Genomic DNA, 22691 nt, shown 5'->3' on the forward strand with positions numbered 1-22691 from the left:
TAATTTATAATAAGTTTGATTGTCACAATGCAGTTCCACAATGATTATAATGTAGTAATCATATGCATGAGAGAGTGTTTTGGTAGTAAATAATAGATGAATAATAGCCAAAAATGGAGAATAAAGTAGAAAAAACTAGAGATAGAGAATGAAGTAGAAAAATACTTCGAATAGCAGAGAAACTTTCAAACAGCGTTAAGTACATTTATGTTTAGGGGGTAAATTAGATATTTTTGAAAAGTTTGGGTAGCACTTGTCATTAGCCCAAACTTCAAAGGTAGTTTTTGTATTTTACCCAAACGCACACTAAGTGTTTATCCTTCGTCTATGTGCTTTTTCCTTAGACGATTTGTTTTCCTTTAGACGAGCTTATCTTCTCTCTTGGATCCATCTTCTTCATTCTCTCTTAGACAACTCTTATGGACGATGACTCATTTTTTGGTTACCCATTAGGTTAAATAGGGTCAATTGGATGAGCAAGTTCTACACGTATATGATTAATTTTAGTGGGAATTATGGTGATGATGATAACTTGATAGTAGGAAGAGTAGTAACTATGGGGGGAAATTATTGTGTACTCTTGGAATACTATAAATGCATATTCTCTCATCTCACATGAATGGTAGGTCTCACTAATTAAATTAATGGTAGGACTCACTATTTATGTAAGAGGGAGAATATGTATTTATGGTACTCCGGGAATACATAACTATGGGTGATATGACAATAATAATATTATATAATTATGATGGGAAAATTTAATGGATTCCCTACGAGCATTTATTAGAATACATTTTTAGAAATTTTTTATAGGAAAATATAAAAATATTTATTTTTTTGGCTCATTTTTTATATTTCTAATAAAAATGGTGTCAGAATTTTTCTAAAATGATTTATTAATAATTTTTTTAAGAGTGCTTGTTAACATGATTTAATTATAATTTGTAAAATGACATTTTCATTCATACAATTTGAACTAAAAACTTGGATGCTTAAAAATCCAAGTTCAAAATTATAGGAAAACTTTGAATTACCTTACTTTATTAAGAAATCATAAATTTCAACGTTGAAGAAAATTGTAGCTCAAAGTGTCTTTCCGAGATACAACATACAGTAATTTAGTTTCGTTTTGCTGATAAAAGGGTGTGAGGAAATTTAAATTGATCGATCTTTACGTTTCCTAAAAGTTGTCCCGCGTGGAGCCCGTTTGCTCATAGCTGCTGATGTCCAAACTGTAAACAAAAAGAAAAAAAAAGCCGAAAAACATCACATCATAAATCGTTGGACTTAAAAATTTCTGGGTCAAACTCAAACAAACAACACATTGTATAAATTTAATAATAATAATAATAATAATATTAGTACAACGAATGAGACGGTGATATTATTATTATTGATTCCAGTTTGAGTTGGTTCCTTACAGAATCGGGTGTTATTTTAGTTTTACAACGCCAGAATAGCATTGAACTCTTGTTTGAAAGAAAGAAATAATAATATCACAAACTTATCGTACTGTTGGAAAGTAAAACCAAGCCTTTTCACCAAACCAGGAATTCTCTCTCTTGCTTTTTACAGTTCCTAAGGTAAAGCTTCTTCAATCTTCAATCTTCACATCTTTCCATTTTTAATGAAATGGTGCTATTTTGTCTGTTTGTTTTCTCTAAATGAAGTAAGACTATTATATAAGATCAAATTCTGGGTCTTCTCTTTTTGTTGTTGTTTTCTTTGCATAAAATCAATAGCTTAAGTCAAAGATTTTATATTTTGGGGTTTTTCTTCATTTTTCTCAACAACCAAACTAAGTAATTAGTTTCTTGATACTATATTACCTTCATTCTTATGTTGTGTTCTGTGCTTCTTTTAATTGTGACATCTAAATTCTCTATGTCAATTGGGTATTTAACTAATTGTAGTCTTAAGAGGTTGCTCATCCAGCTTGAGAAGCAATTATGGGTGTTTCATAGCTTAGATTACATGCAGTGTGCTGGTTTTGGTAAGTGTGAGGAAAGGAACAGTTTCAATTTCTGAGTCTTGGTCAACCCCCCCCCCCCCAAAAAAAAAAAAAAAAAAAAAAGAAGCTCAAATAATGTGATAAAAAATCCCATGGTTGTTTAATATTTACAATTGTTCTTCATCATCATGGTTGTATTTATTATTAATTGGTCTAATTATAGATTAAGCTGTTCTTGTATGCCATAATATGACAACCTTGTCCACCATCTGGATAGGACTATTTGAAGTCTATTGTTTAAAATTCATAATTTTTTAGTGAAAATCATACCATGGGTTTGGGTATTAATTTCAATTATTTGATTACATGAACTTTTGATAATTTTTTAAAAAGTTCACATGGAATGGGGTGCCTTTGCAATTATACATGTAAGGATTGTAATGTGAACTTGTTCCATAGCTCACACCATGTTTTCCAAAAACTGTATCTCTTTGTGTCTCATGGCTGTGTTGGGAAAGGGAATTCAGTTTATTGATCTCTGTTCTGCAGGATGTTTGAGGGTTTCTTACCTTTTTCCTAAAAGCACTCCCAAATATGCGTTTGTTTGTAGAAGTTACTTTGGGTAGTAATTGGAGAATTTGCATGAGTGGTGGATCTGGGTGGACGACGGTTATTGGGTTTGATTTTTCATGGGTCTGAGTTGGGAAGAAGTGTAAAAAAAAGATGGAAAAAACGTTTTTTGGGTTTGATTTTGTTGTGGGTCTGAGTTGGCAAGAATGAATTTTGGATTTGATTTTGGCGTGGGTCTGATTTCTGATGATCTGTGGGGTGAGTGATTTGTTGGAGCGGCTGTTTGTGGTGGTGCATAAACTGGGCTTGTAATGTATAATAATCAAAGGCATTAGTGTTGAGCATGTGGTTGAATGAGCTTCCAGACCCTGTTGCTAATATATTTGTAAAATGCATATCCTGTATTAATACAGAATGTTAGCTTCCAATGTGTTTGAAGTATTTAACTCAAAGACTACTGGATGAATAAGATTCCAAATTCCTGGAAAGGGTGATTCTTAAGTGGATTTTGGAAATAGCTTACTTGTGCTCTGAACATATTCAGTTCCAAAAAATAAACCCTAAGGTTCTCAATGGTTTATATTCGACATCTCCTGGTACATCATCCTCCATGCTGATATATATGTTTTTCTTTTGTAGGAAATATTGGTTGAGAACAGACATGATGATGAGGCTATAGGTTAAAGGATTATATGTTTAGATAAATATGTGTGCATGTTAAACCCCAACATTCTTTAACAAATAGACTGTAGTTAGGAAGTGGCTATTTGCAATGTCGTGGGCAGCCATTTTATAATTCTTTTTGCTAGATAGATATACACATAAAAGGAATAGCAGGACTATTGATGGTGCTGAATGTCCTATTCACATTATCAAACAGTCTGTGTTACTTTCTTTGTATGATTTGATGAATGCCTTAGGCAACATCCTTATTGTATCCTTTTAAGATTTCCTAGATTTGTTGAATTTCAGATTGTAATTGGAAATGGTTACACATCCTGTATTATTTAACTTGTCCTTTATTTTTAATAGATTATTTTTATTCATTAAAAAAGTATATGCTGATTAAAGAACCATGCATTTTAGACATTTCATAACTCTAGTCCTTGCTTAGGGCTCTTGTTTATGTAGCAAATGACTTTTGCAATCCCTATTTTTCCTTCCTCGTAGCAGAAATATTCCTTACCAAGATTTTGGTAGTAAACAGTTACATGATGGCAGGTTTATGTTCAATGGTTTATTTGACATGGCAGGGGTTTGATTGATTGGAGGTATTGATAGACGTAAGCAGTTGGTGATGACTTGTTTCTCTTTCTGTTTTACAAAAAAAAAAGCGTCCTCAGCTAAACAAACATTCGAAGCTGATGAAGGTACACATTTTAATAATTTTATTCTTTTGTTCCTATAATCAATTTAGCTGAGAAAGCCATATATACATGGCTAACTTGTACATATACTTGTTCAACTGGTTTCTATCCAGATATGGTCTGTGCCAATGTTGGTTACTTGGACAAAATTCCTTTTATTATATTTGCTGCTCTCTACCATGATATAGTGTAAGACTTATCTTAAATTCATAAAGTAGATTTTTAAAATCCCAAGGAGTAATATTTTGTGCTCTGGTAGAGGCTCTCTTCTTATAAGTTCCACTTTGATTTCTAAACCTGTTTACAGTCTAAAACAACTCAAAGGCAACCATAGCGACTCACTGTTCAGATGCTCAATAGTCAATAGTTGTTCTCCAATTGTTTGTGTATAGTAGACCTCTTTCTAACATCTTGACAATCTCTGACCTCTCACCAAGATCATATAATCAGACAAAATGGAGTTGCATTCTTTTTGTCAGATGGACTGCTTTGCTTGTTGGAGCTTGACTTTGGCTCTAAAATAGGGTATGGAGCAGCAGTTTTGACTTTTACCTCAAATATTTCTAGCTGGGATTATGTACAAAGAGGTTTACATTTTTTTGAATTATTATAAATTTATGCCTTAAGTAGCCCTTAACATATGTTTTTTAAGATAAATATTTTTGTAATTTGTTAAACTCACCTGCCGCTCAGCTGGCTTGATAGTTAGTCTTTGATTCCAGTCACGTCAGTTTTTTTCTAGGATAAATTAAGCAAAATCTTCTGAATTTTTAAACTATCTAAATTTCTTATACCATGTCTTTGACTATCTCATGTGTTCTCTGGAGCATGAGCATAAATTCATGCAAAACAGACACACAATTTGACATCCTACTTATTCTTTGTGTATATATTTGGAAATGCTTTTCTATGCCAAAACTTCTAATTGGTTTATATGTCTATAGGGCTTTCAGACATCAAGAATATTAATCTGTACAGTTACAAGGAATTGCGGGTTGCCACTGAAGATTTTAGTCCAGCAAATAAAATTGGGGAGGGAGGTTTTGGTTCTGTCTATAAGGTGATTGCACATTTTATATGATTATCGATGTTGTTTAAAGGAATATACCTGGTCATACCAATTTACTATGTTATTTATGCTTTTAATGATTGATTTCCTTTTCCAAAATTCTTATAAATGAGTAGGGAACTCTAAAAGATGGCACTGTGGCTGCTCTAAAGGTATTGTCAAGTGACTCAAGGCAAGGGGCGCGGGAATTTTTGACAGAAATAAAGGTGATCTCAGAAGTAGAGCATGATAACCTGGTTAAGTTGTATGGTTGCTGTGTGGAAGGAAACCATAGGATATTGGTATATGGCTATCTCGAGAATAATAGCCTTGCACAAACACTTCTTGGTAATTCACATCTATCTTTCATTGGAATCCATTAAATCTCCAGGTAATGACTAATCTTAGAACCCCTTTCTACTTTTTAGGTAGAGGCCACAGTAGCATCCATTTTAATTGGCAAACACGGTGTAAAATTTGCGTTGGTGTTGCCCGGGGGCTTGCATACCTTCATGAAGACATCCGCCCACATATTATTCATAGAGACATCAAAGCAAGCAATATTCTCCTTGATAAAGACTTAATGCCCAAAATTTCAGATTTTGGCCTTGCAAAGTTCATTCCACCTAACCTGACCCATGTTAGTACGCGCGTTGCTGGAACAGCGTAAGTTTGTAAATTCAATTTCTATCGTCTTAAATTGTGTATATAATCTTCAGCATGATATTGTGCCAAGGGAACTATGATTCTAGGCTGCTTGAATTGGGTTGTAGATGTTTAGTGTATAGACATTGTTGGGGTGGTTGTCCTATAATAAGGTCTGGTGTAGACTAAGTTTTTCCATGTGCTGTCATTAGGAGTTGAAAGGCAGGATGTTTTCACATGGTAGATCTAGCATGTCCAGTCAACGGACTGAACTACCGTAACAATCCCAGTCTCATCATTTTTAGGATTTTATGCTTACTATCCCCCTTTTTTTTGGTCTATCATCTAATATATCTTCTTCTGGCCCCGAAAAAATATATATATATATATATATATTATTTCTGCCTTGCCCTGTTTAAGACTACCTCCATTTGGCCTCCAAACTGAGGTTTAAAGATTAATTTGGATCTTTTGGCACATGAAGTTATACTGATGGCCTCTTTGGCTTAGATGTGTTAGTTGACTAAGTCTGTTTTCATTTTTTTAATATCAAATAATTTTGTGCTTAACCCAAAGACGAGATAAAAATTGTTTCCAGTGAAATCAATAGAATTACAATTAGGTGGGATAAATTTTATTTTATTTTATTTTTTATACTGAAGGCAGAATAATCAGACATGCTACATGAAAAAGTAATTTTGTTAACCTAAAGATAATATGAGAGAAAAATTGTTTCAAATGAAATTGATAGAGTCACAATCAAGTGGGATAATGGTTTATTTATTAAACCAAAGGCAGGATAGCAAGACATGTTACATGAATTTTTTTTTTTTTTTAAATTGAGCAATGCCAAAACATATCTATATTGTATGAGATAAAAGGTTTTTATTTGTATAGCTGTCACACATGTAATTGCTAACAATATGGAAACTCTTTGTTTTCTTTTGTGGATTTTTTTATTTGTTTTTCCCCAAATTTATCGATTTTCTGTAGATTATGTTCAAACATTCAAGTGCCTTTGTATGGTTTTTGTAGAGGTTATTTGGCACCTGAATATGCGATTCGAGGTCAAGTGACAAGGAAAGCTGATATTTATAGTTTTGGTGTTCTGCTCTTGGAAATTGTTACTGGGAGGTGTAACACAAACAGGCGGTTACCTGCTGAAGAACAATATCTTCTTGAAAAAGTAAGGACTTTGGGTTTTTCCTCCAATTATTTCCAGTATAATAGAGTCTTAAAGGATAAATTGATAGGCGTGATAAGTGGTAAACTGTTAATATATTTTATTTTAAAAAGTAGTCTTTTGCATGCATACAATGCATACATGCATGACTTCCAAAGCAACACATCTAATAAGAGTGAGGACTGAGGACTGAAGACCCACTCAGTCAACTTTATCTGTGGATGTTTTATTGATTTTGTGTTGAGTTTAGGATTATATATGTAGATATATAATCTTCACTGACAAAATCTTCTAAACAGAAGTGCCTAGACATCTTAGATTATATAATACCTCTATGTAGGACTTCTATGCCATCTTGAGCACTGAGAGCCCACTCCATCCACTAACCTGTGGATGTTTTAAGATCATGTGTTGAATTTTACCTAGGTGTAGAAGTCCCAGATGGAGATTGATAAATTACTAATTGTTCTGAAAGTTTAAGCCCTTAATAAGTGAGGCCATCATGTGAGATTTTTAGCTTTTTAAATGGGAGGTAGAGTGGAGATAGAGTTTGAACTCAAGACCTCCTCCTCAGATACCATAATAAATTTCCAATTGTCCCAAAATCTTATGCTGTTGGGAAATTGTGAATTTAATCATTTAATCATTATTCTAACAAAGGTATTATATAATCTTTTCATTTAAGGAAGTCGCAAAGGGTTGGAAAGCACTCCACATCCTTTTGTGTCACTATAACAGATTTTCCAAAACTAAATTATGGAAATATTTTTACTTATGAGCTCTCTTCAAGACTTTTGTCCATGATTACCCAGTTGTCTTTTTGTTCTAGACGACTCAATCTAGCTTCCCTAGAAGCTGCTTTTAGCTGAAAGCCTCACTGTTAACTTTAATGTTCATCCCTATATTTACTCTCTTTAGTGTTGTCGTTTTAATTTCAGAATAAAATATTTCATCTTTTTTCTGCATATTTATTTTTATTATTTAGTTAAATCCTTGGAACACCAAACATGAACCCATAACATCCATTTTGATGGACTGCAGTTACTTTCTTAAGATTTAGAATTTTCACAATCAGCTAGCTGGAAAGCCACATTCTTCCCATCAATTGCCAAACTTCCTACGCGTTTTAGAGTTTACTAGCCTTCATCGTTTCTTATGGAACCAAATCTTGCTCATTTCAGAATCCATTCTTCCATACTTTAATATGCTATGCCTTATATCAATTTACTTCAGAATTCTTAATTGAAGTTTCTCATTCAAAAGGTAAAAGAAAAGTGAGTCGAATCAAACATTAGGAAAGACTAGCTTACCTGTTCAGCATGGATAGGCCCTTTATGACGAGGCTTCCTAACAAAAAACTTACGAGAGTTGAGATTTCACTTGGAATATGGACCATATGCGTGTTTCATTTACTGTAACGAAAAGGATGAAATATAAAGTTATAAACATGTCAAAACAGCACATCAAGTTCCAGTATATGTTGTGTATAAGAACCGATTCACTGGCCTCAAGTGGCCCAGGTCAACTTTTTTTTTTTGTAGTTCATCATCTGATTTTATGTCTAATTATATCGGTTTCTTGACTTTCTTCTTCTTTCATCCACCATCCAAATGGGGGTGTTGGTTTTTCAATTGATATCAGTTGAAGTTTTAAACAGAAAATGGGAGATCATCATTATCAAGTGTTGGCACATTCTGTCATGATAAAGAGAATGAATCCAGAACAGCAATTTTGTTCCTAAGTGAGAAAGGGAAACCAAGGGCTTAATTGGTTTCATATCTTTTTAGTCCTATTTTAGAACTCTGTTCTGTAATTCAACAACATTGTCCAAATAAATAGCTTAATGATTTTGTCTCTTTATCTCCAATCAAATTGCATAATGAATAGTTGTGGCTGTGAGAAAAATAAAAATACATCCATTCCTCATTTTTGTTATCTGGAAGCAAAGTTAGAATTGTGACAAACTTATTAATGAGATACTACTTCTTTGCAGGCATGGGGGATGTTTGAGAAGGGAGAATTGCTGAGATTGGTGGATGCATTACTGAATGATGATTTCAATGTTGAGGAGGCTTGCAGATTTCTCAAGATTGGTCTTCTTTGCACCCAAGACATGCCAAAACTTCGACCATCTATGTCCACTGTTGTCGGTATGCTACTGGGTGAAATACATGTAAATGACAAGGAGATAACAAAACCAGGCCTGCTTTCTGATCTCATGCATCCAAAATCTAAAGCTGATAGAGGCCAGAAATATAAGGCTGAAATGAAGAATTCGACTGACATGGCATCTTCAGGCTTAGGAAAGCTGTATAATTCCTCTTCATCATCAGAAAACATTTCCTCCTCAATTGCTACCATGACCTTCAACTCAATATATGACCGAACCAATTAATTAGAGTACACAATTTTATTATTTATTGTTTCAATGTTCTTTTCTTGATTTGTTTTGAGAGAAAAAAAATCAATAAAAATATTCAAAATGAATAAAAGACCTACTAAGAATCTATAGTGCTAACTAAACAACAACTCAATATTATTTTCTATGGGACTTTCTATGGTGTAAATATTTTCTTAAATAAATTGTTAGGGTCATATTTTTCATGTATTGACATATCTTTTGATAAAACGTACTTTACTTGTAATTGGATAGTTCTTAAGTGATTTCTAGAATATCATGAAGTATGTTAAATAAACATGACAAGTAGTATTATTGAGGACATGAAGACTGCATCAAGAAACAAGTGAAAAAAAGCTGAAAAGTGAACCTCGACACTAGTCTCGATACTAGCATCTATCAAGAATAAATGAAGAATCTCGATACTAGTCTCGACATCTCTCAATCATCGAGCTTCGCAGATCCGAAATTCTCAGATTTGTTTTTCGGCCCATGATAACTTAGATCACTAGAGTTTCATTTACTAAACCTCTAGGGGATATAAAAACTTGATTTTAAAGTCATCACAAGACACAAAAACTCAATTAGAGAACTCATACACTATTGGTGAAACTATTATGTTTTGTAACCAAGTGCTTCCAAATCTTCAACGTGTATTGAAGTGAAGAGCTTCGCATTCAAGAACAAACATTAGTTGCTGGTAGTTAGTCACGTACTGAGATTCGTATAAAAGAAGCCTCTACAAAATCAAGTCCAATTGAGAATTGGTATAAAGGTTCAATTGTAGGTTCATACTTTTAGATAGTCCTGAGTAGTAGTGAAATTCCTTATACTTGTAACCGTTTGATTCTTAATTAGTGATTTTTGGGAGTGATGATTTGAAAATCACCTAATGGGGTTTTTGTTTGTGAGAGGTTTTTCCTATTAGTCAACAAATCATCGTGTCAATTTAATTTCCACCGCAATCTAGTTTATTTGGTGATTTGTTTGTGCATCCACATTATTATTTGTAATTTGACCTAATTAATCAACTTGAGTAATTAAATTAATTAACAAGGTCAATCTATTTTAACCCAATATAAATGATAGTAGTGGTAACGTGAATTGGCAAGGCGTAGCAAGTAGTTCAATAGAATGATATCTTTTGGGAAGCGTTCATGTACTATACTATAGGTGAGTATTATTTCTTTTTTTATTTTTCATTTGAAGATTGGAATTCGAGATTGGTCCCAACCCTTGTCACTTGTTTGCATCTCACGGTTCTTGCTCCTGCTCTGATCACTTTTTACTTGGGTCTGTTAGGATAGGGAATTTTCAATTCCCCTCAAACTACTATGCTCCATTTCTTACATGTTCTCAAATATTAATTCGTCTCTTTAGCCTTATGGAAAATTTTGGTGTGAGCGTTGCTATCTTTGGTAATCCATTAAATTTCTAAACAACATCAACATAGAATTTAAATAAATAAATAAAATCCTATAATCAGATGTTCAGAGTCAGACTCGGATGGTGGCAAGAAATGATGTCACCCTCAGCCCCACAAATCCTTCTTTCTTAAGTAATAGTATTACCCTTAACCCGCACAAACCCCTGCACCTATGGAATCCAAGTCTCCACTTTTAAACAGAGTATTATTGGCTACAAGATCATTGGTAAAAGAATGATATTTGGACATTCGCACGTCAATGTTCAAGAAAATACTCTAAACTTCAACTAGAAAATGAACTTTTAGGAACAAAAGCATCCAAATTTAGTTTTGACTACTGAAGCGCTTTTTCCTCCAAAAAAAAAAAAAAAGACTACTGAAGTGCTTTGGGAGAATATAAATCCTGTCTCATATATTAGCATTCAAGTACAAGTTATAGGGATCATAGATATGGAAGTGTTGTATTCTCAAAAAAAAAAAAAAAAGATACGAAGTGTTCATAACAGTTATTTTACTTGGATTGAAGCTGATAGTTTGTATTAGAGATGAAGTGATAGGAATCATATAAGTGATTCTCATATACAAATAATAAACATTATACGTATAAAGATGTACATTATTTTGACCATCCTAATGAAATGAGTAAAAGAATGGGAAACATAAGAGAAAAGAGCTGAAACAAGCTGTAGAGTTTATCTTTTTTTTTTTTTGAAAAGAATTGTAGAGTATATCTAGCTTCTGATTTTGTAACATCTGAAACACAAAATGAAAAAGCAAAGCACTCTATACCCAATGATGAAACCCAACATCACAGCTAAATTGCTCCATTTCTGTGACTCTTTCAGATCTCGCTGTCTTAGGAACCCATTTCCATACAAATTGCATTGTCCTTCCACAAATTGTATGCACTTAGTCCTCCCTTGCTCTCCTCCATACTCATTTATCATAAAACACTCAAAAGGGTACTTGAACAAACTCAAGTAATGCATGAAAATCCAATAACTAGGTATGTTTTCCTTTGATATGAAATACCCAGAAAAGAGAAAGAAAGAGCCCATTAGCCCTGAAATCACTGAGTTACCCATGATGAAGTTTGGCACTAGAGCACTGAAACACGCTACAAAAGAATTGGACATTAATAGAACCATCCAAACCACCATAGAAAAGTAAAGGAATCCATTAAAGTCCTTCTTTAAACCAACTAGCCAATAAACTGGGGTTGTGTAGAGAAGACCAACCATTAAAAGGAAAGGAAGAAAGACAAGGGTGTTCGCTATAATGTAAGAAGATACTCTATAAGCTCCTCTTGAAATCTCATTCATCAAAATTCTTCGCTCTTGCAAGAAAATTGGTAGGCCTTCTGTTGTGGAAGATAGCAAGAAGGTGAGACTGAAGGCGAAAAACCCAATTCGGGTTTGTAAGGCCACTTCCCCTTGTTCTCTGCCTGCATTCATGAAAATGGTCCCCAGTACTAAACCGGCCACCAAAGCTTGTATGACTCTTGTGGCAAAGAGTTGCGTGGTTCTGAATATGTTGTTGCAAAATCTTTGTCCTAATATCAAAACCTCCTCAAGTCGAGAATTTGGGTAGAAGAGAAGGTTTCCTTCTCCATTAATGTTGGGGTAGGCAACATTCCTCATTTTAAGAACTTCATCTTTATGTTCTTCAATATTACTTTGGTCAATGAGAGTTTCTGAAGTTTGAATAACCAAGCTTTCTATGACATCAATAGCAAACTCAAGCACATTGACGTGTGGGGGAATGCCATGACTAGCCAACTTAAGCCTCTCCTCAAGAAGATCCAGCGATCCGTTATGCATGACAAATCCATTTGAAAGCAAAACAATGCGATCAAACAACTCGAGGATTCGAAAACCAGGTTGGTGGATGGTTAAAACAATTGTCTTACCCTGATTTACCACCATTGCTCTAAGCAATGAGAGCACATGAAGAGCTGAGGCTGAATCCAACCCTGAAGTTGGTTCATCGATCAAAATAACAGCCGGATCATGAACTAAATCAACTCCAATCGAAACTCTACGCCTTTCCCCACCTGAAATGCCTCGATTTGATTTTCCGCCAATCCTGGAACCTGCAACATGATCCAACCCAAGCTCCTTCATTAGCTCTTTGACTCTAATGGCAGCCTCACCTCTCCCACCCCTTAGCCTTAGCAGAGCACTATACATGAGTGTTTCTTCTACTGTAAGTAATGGAAACAAAGCATCATCTTGGGTGACATATCCCGATATTCTCCGAAAAATTTTAGCTTCGATAGGCCAATCATTCACCAATACCTGACCTGAAACTTTCCTTGGTGATATCTTTCCGGCTAGAATCTCTAGCAGTGTGGTTTTTCCAGCTCCACTAGGACCAGCAATTGCTGTGATCTCTCCAGGCCTAGCTTCACAATTTACACCCTTCAAAATGAACTTATTAGGGGCTCTCTTTGGAGTTTCAAAACCACACACCCAATTTAGTTCATCAAAGAGGCCACATAATTTGTAGGACACATTTTTGGTTTCTATTCTATATGGGATTCTCCGGCCACCGGAAACTGGCAACTCCATTGAGAGAGACAAAGGGGAGTGAGAGAAAGAAAGTGTAAAATGTGATATGTTAAGATGTGATATGTTAAGATGGGATATGTGAAGAAGAGGAGATGAACTAACACACCAAACTAGTTGTGGTTGTTGCAAACGTACAAATTAAAAAGCAGGAGAAGCCAATATAGATATTTGGCATGCTTGCTTTGAGCTTAAACAGCTCTTTGGGATGGGCTTGCCTTGATTTTGCAAACTAATGGGACTTTTGGTGGGGTTTGGAAAGTTGGGGGGTGCTTCAAGAAAACTAAAGGAGGAAGGAAAATGGGGTTACTTGGAATGGAAAGCTTTTCCAGGTGAACCTAATATTGACTGAGCAGGGTTGGTGTTGGTTGCCTCACCATCTTCCCTACTCTTAAAACTCACAGCTCAGCAGTTAATTAGGTTGGAAACCGATAAGATGACCTATATGCATAGGAAACTTGTGTGCTCCAAACTCCAAAGCTCAAAATGGTATAGTTGTTTTTATTACTTCTATGGAAAAGTGCTATCAAGGATCATGATAATCTGACATTATAATATTATGGAACTCGATAAGTAAGTTGATTTTTTTATTAATATGATAAAGCTTAGAAGAAGAATGTTTGGGTCCATATATATATATATAATATAATATATTTAAGAAATCGTATTATAATATTCAAAGTTAAGCAAGTTGACTTTTACCAAAATTTATGTACTTCCAAACTCATGGATTTAAATCTTGTACTAATACATGGTTGCTTAATTGAAACTTGGAAAACTTTCACCTAAAGAAGTTGATCATCTGCCTTGTATTTTCATGTTTCAACCAAACCTTCCTTTAACTGGAGTGCGTCAAAATTACGAACCATAGAAGTAGTTTTGCTTAGCCCCAGGAGTAGGTATCCTCATTTTATAGTTTACTATCCAACATCAATTAATTTTTAGTGTAAACATAGTAAAATTCAAACTTAAATCTCTTTAACCATTAATGATTTTACCAATTTAACTAATCCTACAACAATCGTATTTTTAGATAAAGAGTAGTTGATTAGATATTAATAAGTCTGTTATAAACATGTTCGGCCTTATCAAAGGCCAACAAATGTTCCACCACATCTGGTAGTTCAACAAAAGATGCATAACGAGACACTAAAGTAATTCCTAGATTTGCAAGAGCGTATGTACAATCATTTGCTTCGTGGTATGCATGCTTAATCTACGTAGCAAATATATATACACACACATGTTGGGAATGGTTTGATAGAGGTTCTAGTAGTCGGTCAATAAAGGTTCCATAATAGCATTGGATGGGGAATTAAGTATAAGTTCAACCACAACACAGAGTCAAGTTCAACAATTAAGTTTACAATTCCAAAGCTTTGGCAAAATATTCAGTTTTGGGTTTTTCAAAGACATGTAGGCTCTGTTTGAGATTTTCTTATTTTATTGAAATTGAAAACTTTTTACTAAAAGTACTGTATATAAAAGTAAAAGTTAGCTAAAATAGTACAGTATGACCTATGAATAGTACTAAAAAGTGTAGTGAGGCTCATGAATAATAGCAAAAATAAGTTATCCAAACAAACATGTGGTTGGAGTTTGCAAAGGTGATTCTTTTTTCTTTTAGAATCGGGTTTGCAAAGTGAATTGTGTAGAATTTACAATTTAGTTTTTTTTTTTTTAAAAAAAAATTAAAAACTTAAGAATGATTTGGAAAATTGTGGAGGCTCCAAGGTTTAAGTAGCACAACATGAGGAAGCCAACTAATGGTCAAATGTCTTCAATCTTATAGTATTTATAGATAGATATTGGATGCATTTGGTTGGAGTGAAAATAAGGAGGATGAAAAATAGGGGTGAGAAAATAAAAGTGATTTTGGGTGAGAGGGGTGTTTGGTTGGGGTGATTTTGTGGGAGAGAAAATGGTGGGCCTCGATTGTTTTCTCTGCAAGCCCACCACTTTTCAATCCCCCCAAATTGGAGAGAAAATGGAGAGGAGAAAAGGTTGGATGAAAATTACACATCTAATCCTTCTCCTCCCCAAAACTAAAATCAACGTTGACTTTTTTTTTTTCTTTCTTTTAATGGGTTCTTTGTTGAATGCTTTGGCTATTTTATTTTATTCCAAAACAAAACTTTTTTTCCTTTATAAAATATTTATATAAAAAAGTTATGTAATAGGAGCATGAGAGTAAATTTATACAAATTCTATTTTTTTATTCAGAGAAATTATACTTTATCACCCTAAATTATACCTCGTGTTACACTTTGCACCCTAAACTTTTCGAATGCACGTTATGCACCCTAAACTATGACTTTGGTTACACTTTGCACTTTACCGTTAAGTTTACTGTTAACTTCGATGAAAATTCAAAGTTTAGGGTGCAAAGTGTAATAAAGAGTATACTTTAGGATGATAAAGTGTAAACTTAACATCAGGGTGTAAAGTATAACAAGGGTTATAATTTAGGGTGCAAAAAGTGCATTCGATAAGTTTAGAGTGCAAAGTGTAACATGAGGTATAGTTTAGGGTGGTAAAGTGTAATTTCTCCTTTTTATTCTTCCATTTTTTTTACCCTCTAACCAAACACAAATGAGGGAAACTAAAATCTCTTTAATCCTCCCACTTTTCCATCCCCTTACCATTTTCTATCCTCCCACTTTTTCTATCCCCCAACCAAATGGACCCTTATAAATATAAAATATAGACTAAGTTGTGACCATGAAGTTGTCGAAGAATAGAAAGATGGGTTAGGTAGAAAATTAAGAGATTAAAAAATAATAAAATAATAAAAAAATGAGGTGGAAAAATGTTAGGCCTTTGAAGCTTATGTGTCAACATATTATGAGTTCAACAAAAAGTTAGACGCTTTGGTTTTATAGTATATATAAATATAGTCATATAGACATAAACTAGTCGTTAACTAGTATAATGCATTGGAAAGTCTGACAAAAAATATTTATATATGATAACTTTCCTACAATTCAATGAAGTTGGAGAGGAGAGAAGTGGAGGGTAGGGGGTGTATGACGAGTGTTCAGGGGAAAGTTGTGCAAGTTGGTAAGTTTGTAAAAATATTTTAATAAGTTTTTTCGGTAAAATGTTTTAAATTTTTTTTAAAGGGTTTTACAAAGGCTCTTTTGTTTTTTGAGCAAGCAAAGGCAATAAACCTCAATGAAGATGCTGATCAACCACCCATAGTTGTTAAAATGTGAATCGCATTGTGAATCCTTTTTTTTTTTTTTTTTTTTTTTTTTTTTTGTATTGTCTATTGTAAGATACACAAACACTTAATAAAATTTATACAAAAATTATAGATATACATATATAAATAGTATATTCATTATAAATTTGGAATATATTCAACTTTTTTTTTAGAGAGTTTCAACTTATGGCGCGTCCACTCCTCATGATAGCTCTCTCTCATCAAACCAAGAAACTAATTGGTTTTTGGTGTAGATGGGAATTGAACTCATATTTCATATTCAACCATCAAAGACTTTACCAGTTAAACTAACTTGAACCAACAAAATATATTTAACTAATGACTAATTTAATATCACTTATGTAATAATATTTAACAGGTAAATAAATCAAATTAACATGGGTTTATAATATACATTGAAGGGGATAAAATATGGCTTGACGGGCTTGATTTAATGGGCCTAACGGATCCGGTTTCATGGGCCGACGAGGAGCTGGCCCAACTTTCGCCAAGGCCCATCGCTGGTAGATACACTAACAACCCTGGATGAAGAGTGCTTGCTGCCTACGACTAGATCATCCTAGAATCCCAAAGAAAATAGGAATCCTAGCGCAAAAGGGATTCCAGAAGATACGCGCGCCGAAGGAAGATCTTCTTTACAAGGAAAGATCTTGCTCACCATGTTTGGAAATATTCAAGTAGAGTCCTATAAGGAAAAGACTTCAATACCAAGGAAGAGAGGCCAACCTTCTACTACTATAAAAACCCCAATACCCTCACAAATCGAGGTATGCATAATTTACCCTCTCTAGCACTCTAGAGTTGTGAGAATAGTTTTAACTTGACATTCGGAGGGTATTTGGCCGGCACCACACCGGTGCTCTCTGTTGGGTCTCCTCTCTTTTTTGTTGTGCAGGTGCTACTTCGAGCGCGCGAGTAATATGTGGCTTATTGGTGATTTTTCGGCATCATCAGTTAGCGCCGTCTGTGGGGAACACGGATTATAAGCCATATTATCGCTTCCTGGACAAAAGAGTTGCATAGTGCTCACTCGCTCAATGCGACCACTAACGACGTTCAAGAAGAAGAACCCCCATGATCGCACTCGAGAAACAGGTTAAGACTCTCACCACGGTCGTGGAGCACCTTACCAAACAAAATCGCGACCTAGAAGAACAGCTGAACCAGAAAAACGCAGCACCAAATAACCAAGGAGCGGATCAAGAAGGAACCAGCGCTGAAAGGAGGAATCAAGAGGGACCACAAGCCAGTAACACCTCAAGCAGATCGGAGTGACAAAACATGAGCCTTCCTTCCCTTGTAGATACGGCTCTGTCACCTATTATTGTGGAGATACAGGCAATGAAGGAACAAATGGAAGTAATGATGAATGCTTTCAAGGGAAGAGTGTCCAGCGATCTTGACGACCTTGTTAACCGTACTGACTCGCCATTCATCGCTTCCATCAACTCCTTACCCCTGCCGAGTAAGTTTTGCATGCCACATATAGATAGTTATGACGGGGTCAAGGACCCTCTAGACCACCTAGAGACCTTTAAGACCTTGATGCACCTTCAAGGAGTAGCAGATGCAATTATGTGTAAGGCCTTCCCTACAACGCTGAAGGGTGTGGTAAGAGTTTGGTTCAGCAGGTTGACGCTTAACTCTATCAGCACCTTGAAGGAGCTGAGCACTCAATTTACTGCGCACTTCATCGGGGGACATAGATACAAAAAGTCTACGGCTTGCTTGATGAGCATTAAGCAGCGAGAGGAGGAGACGCTGAGATCCTACATATCCCGCTTCAATAAGGAGGCACTTTTGATCGACGAAGTCGATGACAAGATACTTGTAGCGGCATTCACTAATGGGCTTAAGACGGGGAAGTTTTTGTTCTCCTTGTACAAAAACGACCTGAAGACCATGTCAGAAGTGCTTTACAGGGCCACCAAGTATATGAACGCTGAAGACGTGCTACTGGCCTGAGAAGAAAAACCCAAGAAAAGAGAAAGGCAAGAAGACGCACGGCGGGACCAAGGCCGGAAGAAGGCAAGGACAAGAGACCGAAGGGATGAAAGATGCCCTAAGCCCTTGGAAGGAAGATTGACAAGCTTCACCCCATTGATCGCCCCGATAGACCAAGTCCTAATGCAAATCAAGGACGAAGGAGGTCTGACGTTCCTTGGGAAGCTGAAAGGTGATCCCAATAAGCGATCTAGGGATAAATATTGCCGCTTCCACCGTGACCATGGTCATGACATGGCCGATTGCGATGACTTGAAACAGTAGGCCGAGGCCTTCATTAGACAAGGAAAACTGCAGAAGTTCGTCAGTAAGGAGAGAACAGATCCACCCCCACAAGACCAGCACCCCCCGACGGGAGAATGAGCGACCGAGAACCCCCATAGGGGACATAAGGATGATAGTGGGAGGAACAGCTGCAGCTGGGTCGTCAAAAAAGGCTAGCAAAACTTACCTTAGGATGGTACAAGATGTTCAGCTGACGGGGACCGTGCCAAAGATAGCACGGAAAGAAGGCCCTATTATCGGATTCTCAGAAGAAGATGCGCGACGTCTTCACCACCCACATAATGATGCGCTCGTCATCGGCATATGGGTAAGAGACTACAACATGCACCGGGTGCTGGTCGACAATGGCAGCTCAGCAGATATCCTATACTACCCGACGTTCTAGCAGATGAGGATCGACAAGGAATGATTGATTCCAACAAATGCCCCGTTCGTTGGTTTCTGAGGGAGCCGGGTATTCCCTCTGGGCGCGCTCACATTGTCTGTTGTGGTAGGCGATTACCCCTAGCAGATCATCAAGGACGTAACATTCCTAGTGGTCGATTACTCGTCTACCTACAACGCTATTCTCGGACGACCCACGCTCAATTCATGGAAGGCTGTAACTTCAACCTACCATCTAATGATTAAGTTCCCTACCGACTATGGAGTGGGAGAGCTGTATGGAAGTTAGGTGGCCGCACATGAATGCTATATAGCCATGATGGAAATGGAGGATCAGGTCCAGGCCCTGAATATAGAAGAGCATTGGATGGTGATGGAGCCGGTAGAGAAACTTGAAGAGATACCCCTTGACAATTCCGATCCAGACTGAACGACCAAAATTGGAACCCTCGCTAATCCCGCAATCTGTCAAGAGCATAGCCTTTCTCAGAAGCAATCGAGACGTATTCGCTTGGAGCCATGAAGACATGCTAGGAATAGACTCTTCGGTCATGGTACACAAACTGAATGTATCGCCCTCCTTTCCACCAGTCCGACAAAAGAAGTGAGTGTTCGCCCCCGAGCGAGATTGGGCCATAGTGGAAGAAGTCCGCAAACTACAGGAGGCGAGCTTCATTAGGGAGGTTTATTGCCCCGACTGGCTGGCAAACGTGGTGATGGTTAAGAAAGCTAGCGGGAAGTGGAGAATGTGCGTGGATTTCATTGACCTGAACAAAGCCTGCCCTAAGGACAGCTATCCTCTCCCGTGGGTCGACGTTCTGGTGGACTCTAAGGCTCATCATCAACTATTAAGCTTCATGGACGCCTTCTCAGGTTACAACAAAATCCAAATGCACGAAGAAGATTAAGAGAAAACTTCCTTCGTAACTAGCCAAGGCCTTTTCTTTTATAAGGTGATGCCATTCGGCCTAAAAAATGCAGGCGCAACATATCAAAGGCTTATGAACAAGATGTTTGCGCAACAAATCGGGAGAAATGTTCAAGTCTATGTTGATGACATGCTAGCGAAAAGCCGAAGGGAGGAAGATCACTTGGAAGACCTTAGAGAAACATTCAACACCCTTCGCTCCTACAACATGAAGCTCAATTCGGGAAAGTGCGCCTTCGGGGTGACGGCGGGAAAATTCTTAGGATTTATGGTGTCTCAAAGGGGGATTAAGGCCAACCCGAACAAGATCCGAGCCATAATGGAGATGGCGCCCCCAAAAAATGTGAAGAAGGTACAAAGCCTCAACAGCAAAATAGCAGCATTGAATAGATTCGTGTTAAGAGCAACAGACAAGTGCTTACCCTTCTTTCGCACATTGAAGAAATCCTTCGAGTGGATTGTCGAGTGTCAGCAAGCATTCGAGGAGTTAAAAGCCTATCTATCTTCCCCACCGCTGCTGAGTCCCTCGCAACCAAGTGAAGAGCTTTTCCTCTACTTGGCCGTCTCCCCCCCTACTGTCAGCGCCGCTTTGATCAGAGAAGAGGATAGGGTGCAAAAGCTCGTATACTACGCCAGCCGGGCACTTCACGGAGCTAAGGAAAGATACCCGCCCATGGAAAAACTTGCTTTCGCATTAGTCACGGCAGCCTGTAAGCTTAAACCATATTTTCAAGCCCACACGGTGATTGTCCTGACCAATAAACCTTTGAGACGGGCAATAAGTAGTCCTGTAGCCGCTGGTCAATTGGCACTATGGGCCATAGAGCTGAGCGAGTTTGACATCCAGTATCAACCAAGAACCGCTATCAAGGGACAGATCGTCGCGGACTTTATAGCTGAATTTACGAGCGACGAGTGCAAGGGGGCAAATGATGTTCCCCAGTGGAGCATACATACAGATGGATCATCCAACAGACAGGATGGAGGGGCCGGCATCGTACTACTATCACCTAAAGGGGACACGGTTGAGTGTATGGTCCGTCTAGACTTCCCCACTACCAACAATGAGGCAGAATATGAAGCACTCGTAGCAGGGCTCGATTTTGCCAAAGCAGTAGGGGCCAAGAGCGTGATCATTTATTGTGACTCACAGGTCGTTACTAATCAAGTGAATGGAGACTATGAATGCAAGAACGAGAGGATGCGGAGGTATCTTGATCAAGTAAGACAAAGAGTAAGCGACTTGAAAGCCAAAGTCGTCCAGATCCGCAGAGGAGAAAATGAGCAAGCCGATCGCCTTGCCAAAGCCGCTTTGGGAGAACATATGATCACCCCCGGTAACGTACTCTCTTTTGTTCAGTTCTATCCATTAATAGATCCCAACAATGTACAGGAAATTGGCTCCAAGAACAACTGGACCACACCACTGGTTTCCTACTTAAAGAACGGCGTCCTGCTAGACAAGAAGGAAGCCGCAAGAAAACTGAAGGTCCAAGCAGCAAGATTCGTCTTGATGAAAGATGTCCTGTATAAAAGAGGTTTCTCCCGTCCGTATCTGAGATGCTTAGGAACGGAAGAAGCAGACTATACCATGAGAGAAATCCACGAGGGTATTTGCGGAAACCACTCAGGGGCACGGTTGTTAGTACACAAGTTGATCCGAGTTGGATACTACTGGCCTACAATGCTGAAGGACGCACAAGCTTATGTCAAGTCATATGACAAGTGTCAGAGGTTCAGCAACTTCATCAAGCAACCGTCCGAAGAGCTGACCTCGATAATGGCACCTTGGCTGTACGCTCAATGAGGACTAGACATCATGGGCCCATTCCCAACAGCGGTCAGGCAGCTAAAATTTCTGGTAGTTGGCATAGACTATTTCACTAAGTGGGTAGAAGCAGAGGTCTTAGCCACTATCACGGAGAAAAACATTCGAAGCATTGTTTGGAGGAATATCATATGCAGGTACGGGATACCTAGAGTACTGGTCTCTGACAACGGTAAACAATTCGACAACAGCATGTTCATAGATTTCTGTTCGGAGCTAGGAATCAAGAACCACTACTCGTCACCCGCGCACCCACAGGCTAATGGGTAGGTCGAAGTCACGAACCGGTCCTTGCTCAAGATAATCAAGACCCGGCTCGAAGGGGCAAAGGGTATCTGGCCAGACGAGTTACCAAGCGTTCTGTGGGTATACCGGACTACAACAAGAACACCCATTAGAGAAACGCCATTCCGTCTAGCATACGGAAGTGAAGCTGTCATTCCCGCAGAAGTGGGGCTCACAAGCTATCGAGTGGAGAACTACAACAAGGATGAGAACGAGAAGGCCATGCGCCTTCAGCTCATCTTGGTGGACGAAGTCAGAGCGGCTACAGAGCAAAGGTTGGCGCGTTATCAGAATCTCATGGCAAAACACTACAACTCCAGCGTCAGGTATAGAGACTTTCAGGTCGGTGATCTGGTACTACGGAAGGTAATGGGTGCCACTAGAGATCCATCTCAGGGGAAGCTCGACCCTAATTGGGAAGGACCCCTATAGGATCACATCGTGGCAGAGGAAGGGCACCTACCACCTGGAAACGCTGGATGGAAAAAAGCTGTAGCACCCATGGAACGCGGAACACCTACGAAAGTACTACTGGTAGAAGTAATATGGAGAACAGCAACGATCCCAATTGACCAGTTTATTTAATATTTAGCTAC

At 37.5% G+C, this 22691-nt stretch overlaps 3 protein-coding genes across 5 annotated transcripts; 2 read left to right on the plus strand and 1 right to left on the minus strand.

The window, feature by feature from the left end:
• Positions 1-1354: 1354 nt before the first annotated feature.
• LOC115957329 (cold-responsive protein kinase 1-like) lies at positions 1355-9198 on the plus strand. 2 transcript variants are annotated; one of them, XM_031075549.1, is made up of 7 exons: positions 1355-1583; positions 3743-3891; positions 4833-4948; positions 5074-5284; positions 5365-5602; positions 6617-6767; positions 8758-9198. In XM_031075549.1, exons 2-7 carry the CDS (start codon positions 3819-3821, stop codon positions 9157-9159), a joined length of 1191 nt encoding a protein of 396 aa, XP_030931409.1. In that variant the 5' UTR covers positions 1355-1583; positions 3743-3818; the 3' UTR covers positions 9160-9198. The 2 variants fall into 2 exon arrangements, with proteins under 2 accessions (XP_030931409.1, XP_030931408.1); XM_031075548.1 differs by having other exon boundaries at positions 3775-3891.
• A 2107-nt stretch (positions 9199-11305) lies between these two features.
• Positions 11306-13396, minus strand: LOC115957970 (ABC transporter G family member 10). Of its 2 annotated transcripts, XM_031076331.1 has the most exons (2): positions 12891-13396; positions 11306-12680 (listed from the first exon to the last, which is right to left on the minus strand). In XM_031076331.1, exons 1-2 carry the CDS (start codon positions 13156-13158, stop codon positions 11320-11322), a joined length of 1629 nt encoding a protein of 542 aa, XP_030932191.1. In that variant the 5' UTR covers positions 13159-13396; the 3' UTR covers positions 11306-11319. The 2 variants fall into 2 exon arrangements, with proteins under 2 accessions (XP_030932191.1, XP_030932190.1); XM_031076330.1 differs by having other exon boundaries at positions 11306-13396.
• A 6668-nt stretch (positions 13397-20064) lies between these two features.
• Positions 20065-21789, plus strand: LOC115956667. Its single transcript, XM_031074976.1, has one exon. It carries the CDS (start codon positions 20065-20067, stop codon positions 21787-21789), a length of 1725 nt encoding a protein of 574 aa, XP_030930836.1.
• Positions 21790-22691: the final 902 nt, after the last annotated feature.

This window comes from Quercus lobata, chromosome 8 (genome assembly GCF_001633185.2).
Source record: "Quercus lobata isolate SW786 chromosome 8, ValleyOak3.0 Primary Assembly, whole genome shotgun sequence".
Lineage (NCBI taxonomy): Eukaryota > Viridiplantae > Streptophyta > Magnoliopsida > Fagales > Fagaceae > Quercus > Quercus lobata.

Coding starts and splice junctions, on each gene's coding strand:
- LOC115957329 (XM_031075549.1), top strand. CDS start 3,819: ATGACTTGTTTCTCTTTCTGTTTTACAAAAAAAAAAGCGTCCTCAGCT. Junction 3,892..4,832: donor AACATTCGAAGCTGATGAAG/GTACACATTTTA, acceptor ATATGTCTATAG/GGCTTTCAGACATCAAGAAT. Junction 5,603..6,616: donor ACGCGCGTTGCTGGAACAGC/GTAAGTTTGTAA, acceptor TGGTTTTTGTAG/AGGTTATTTGGCACCTGAAT.
- LOC115957970 (XM_031076330.1), bottom strand. CDS start 13,158: ATGGAGTTGCCAGTTTCCGGTGGCCGGAGAATCCCATATAGAATAGAA.
- LOC115956667 (XM_031074976.1), top strand. CDS start 20,065: ATGTTTGCGCAACAAATCGGGAGAAATGTTCAAGTCTATGTTGATGAC.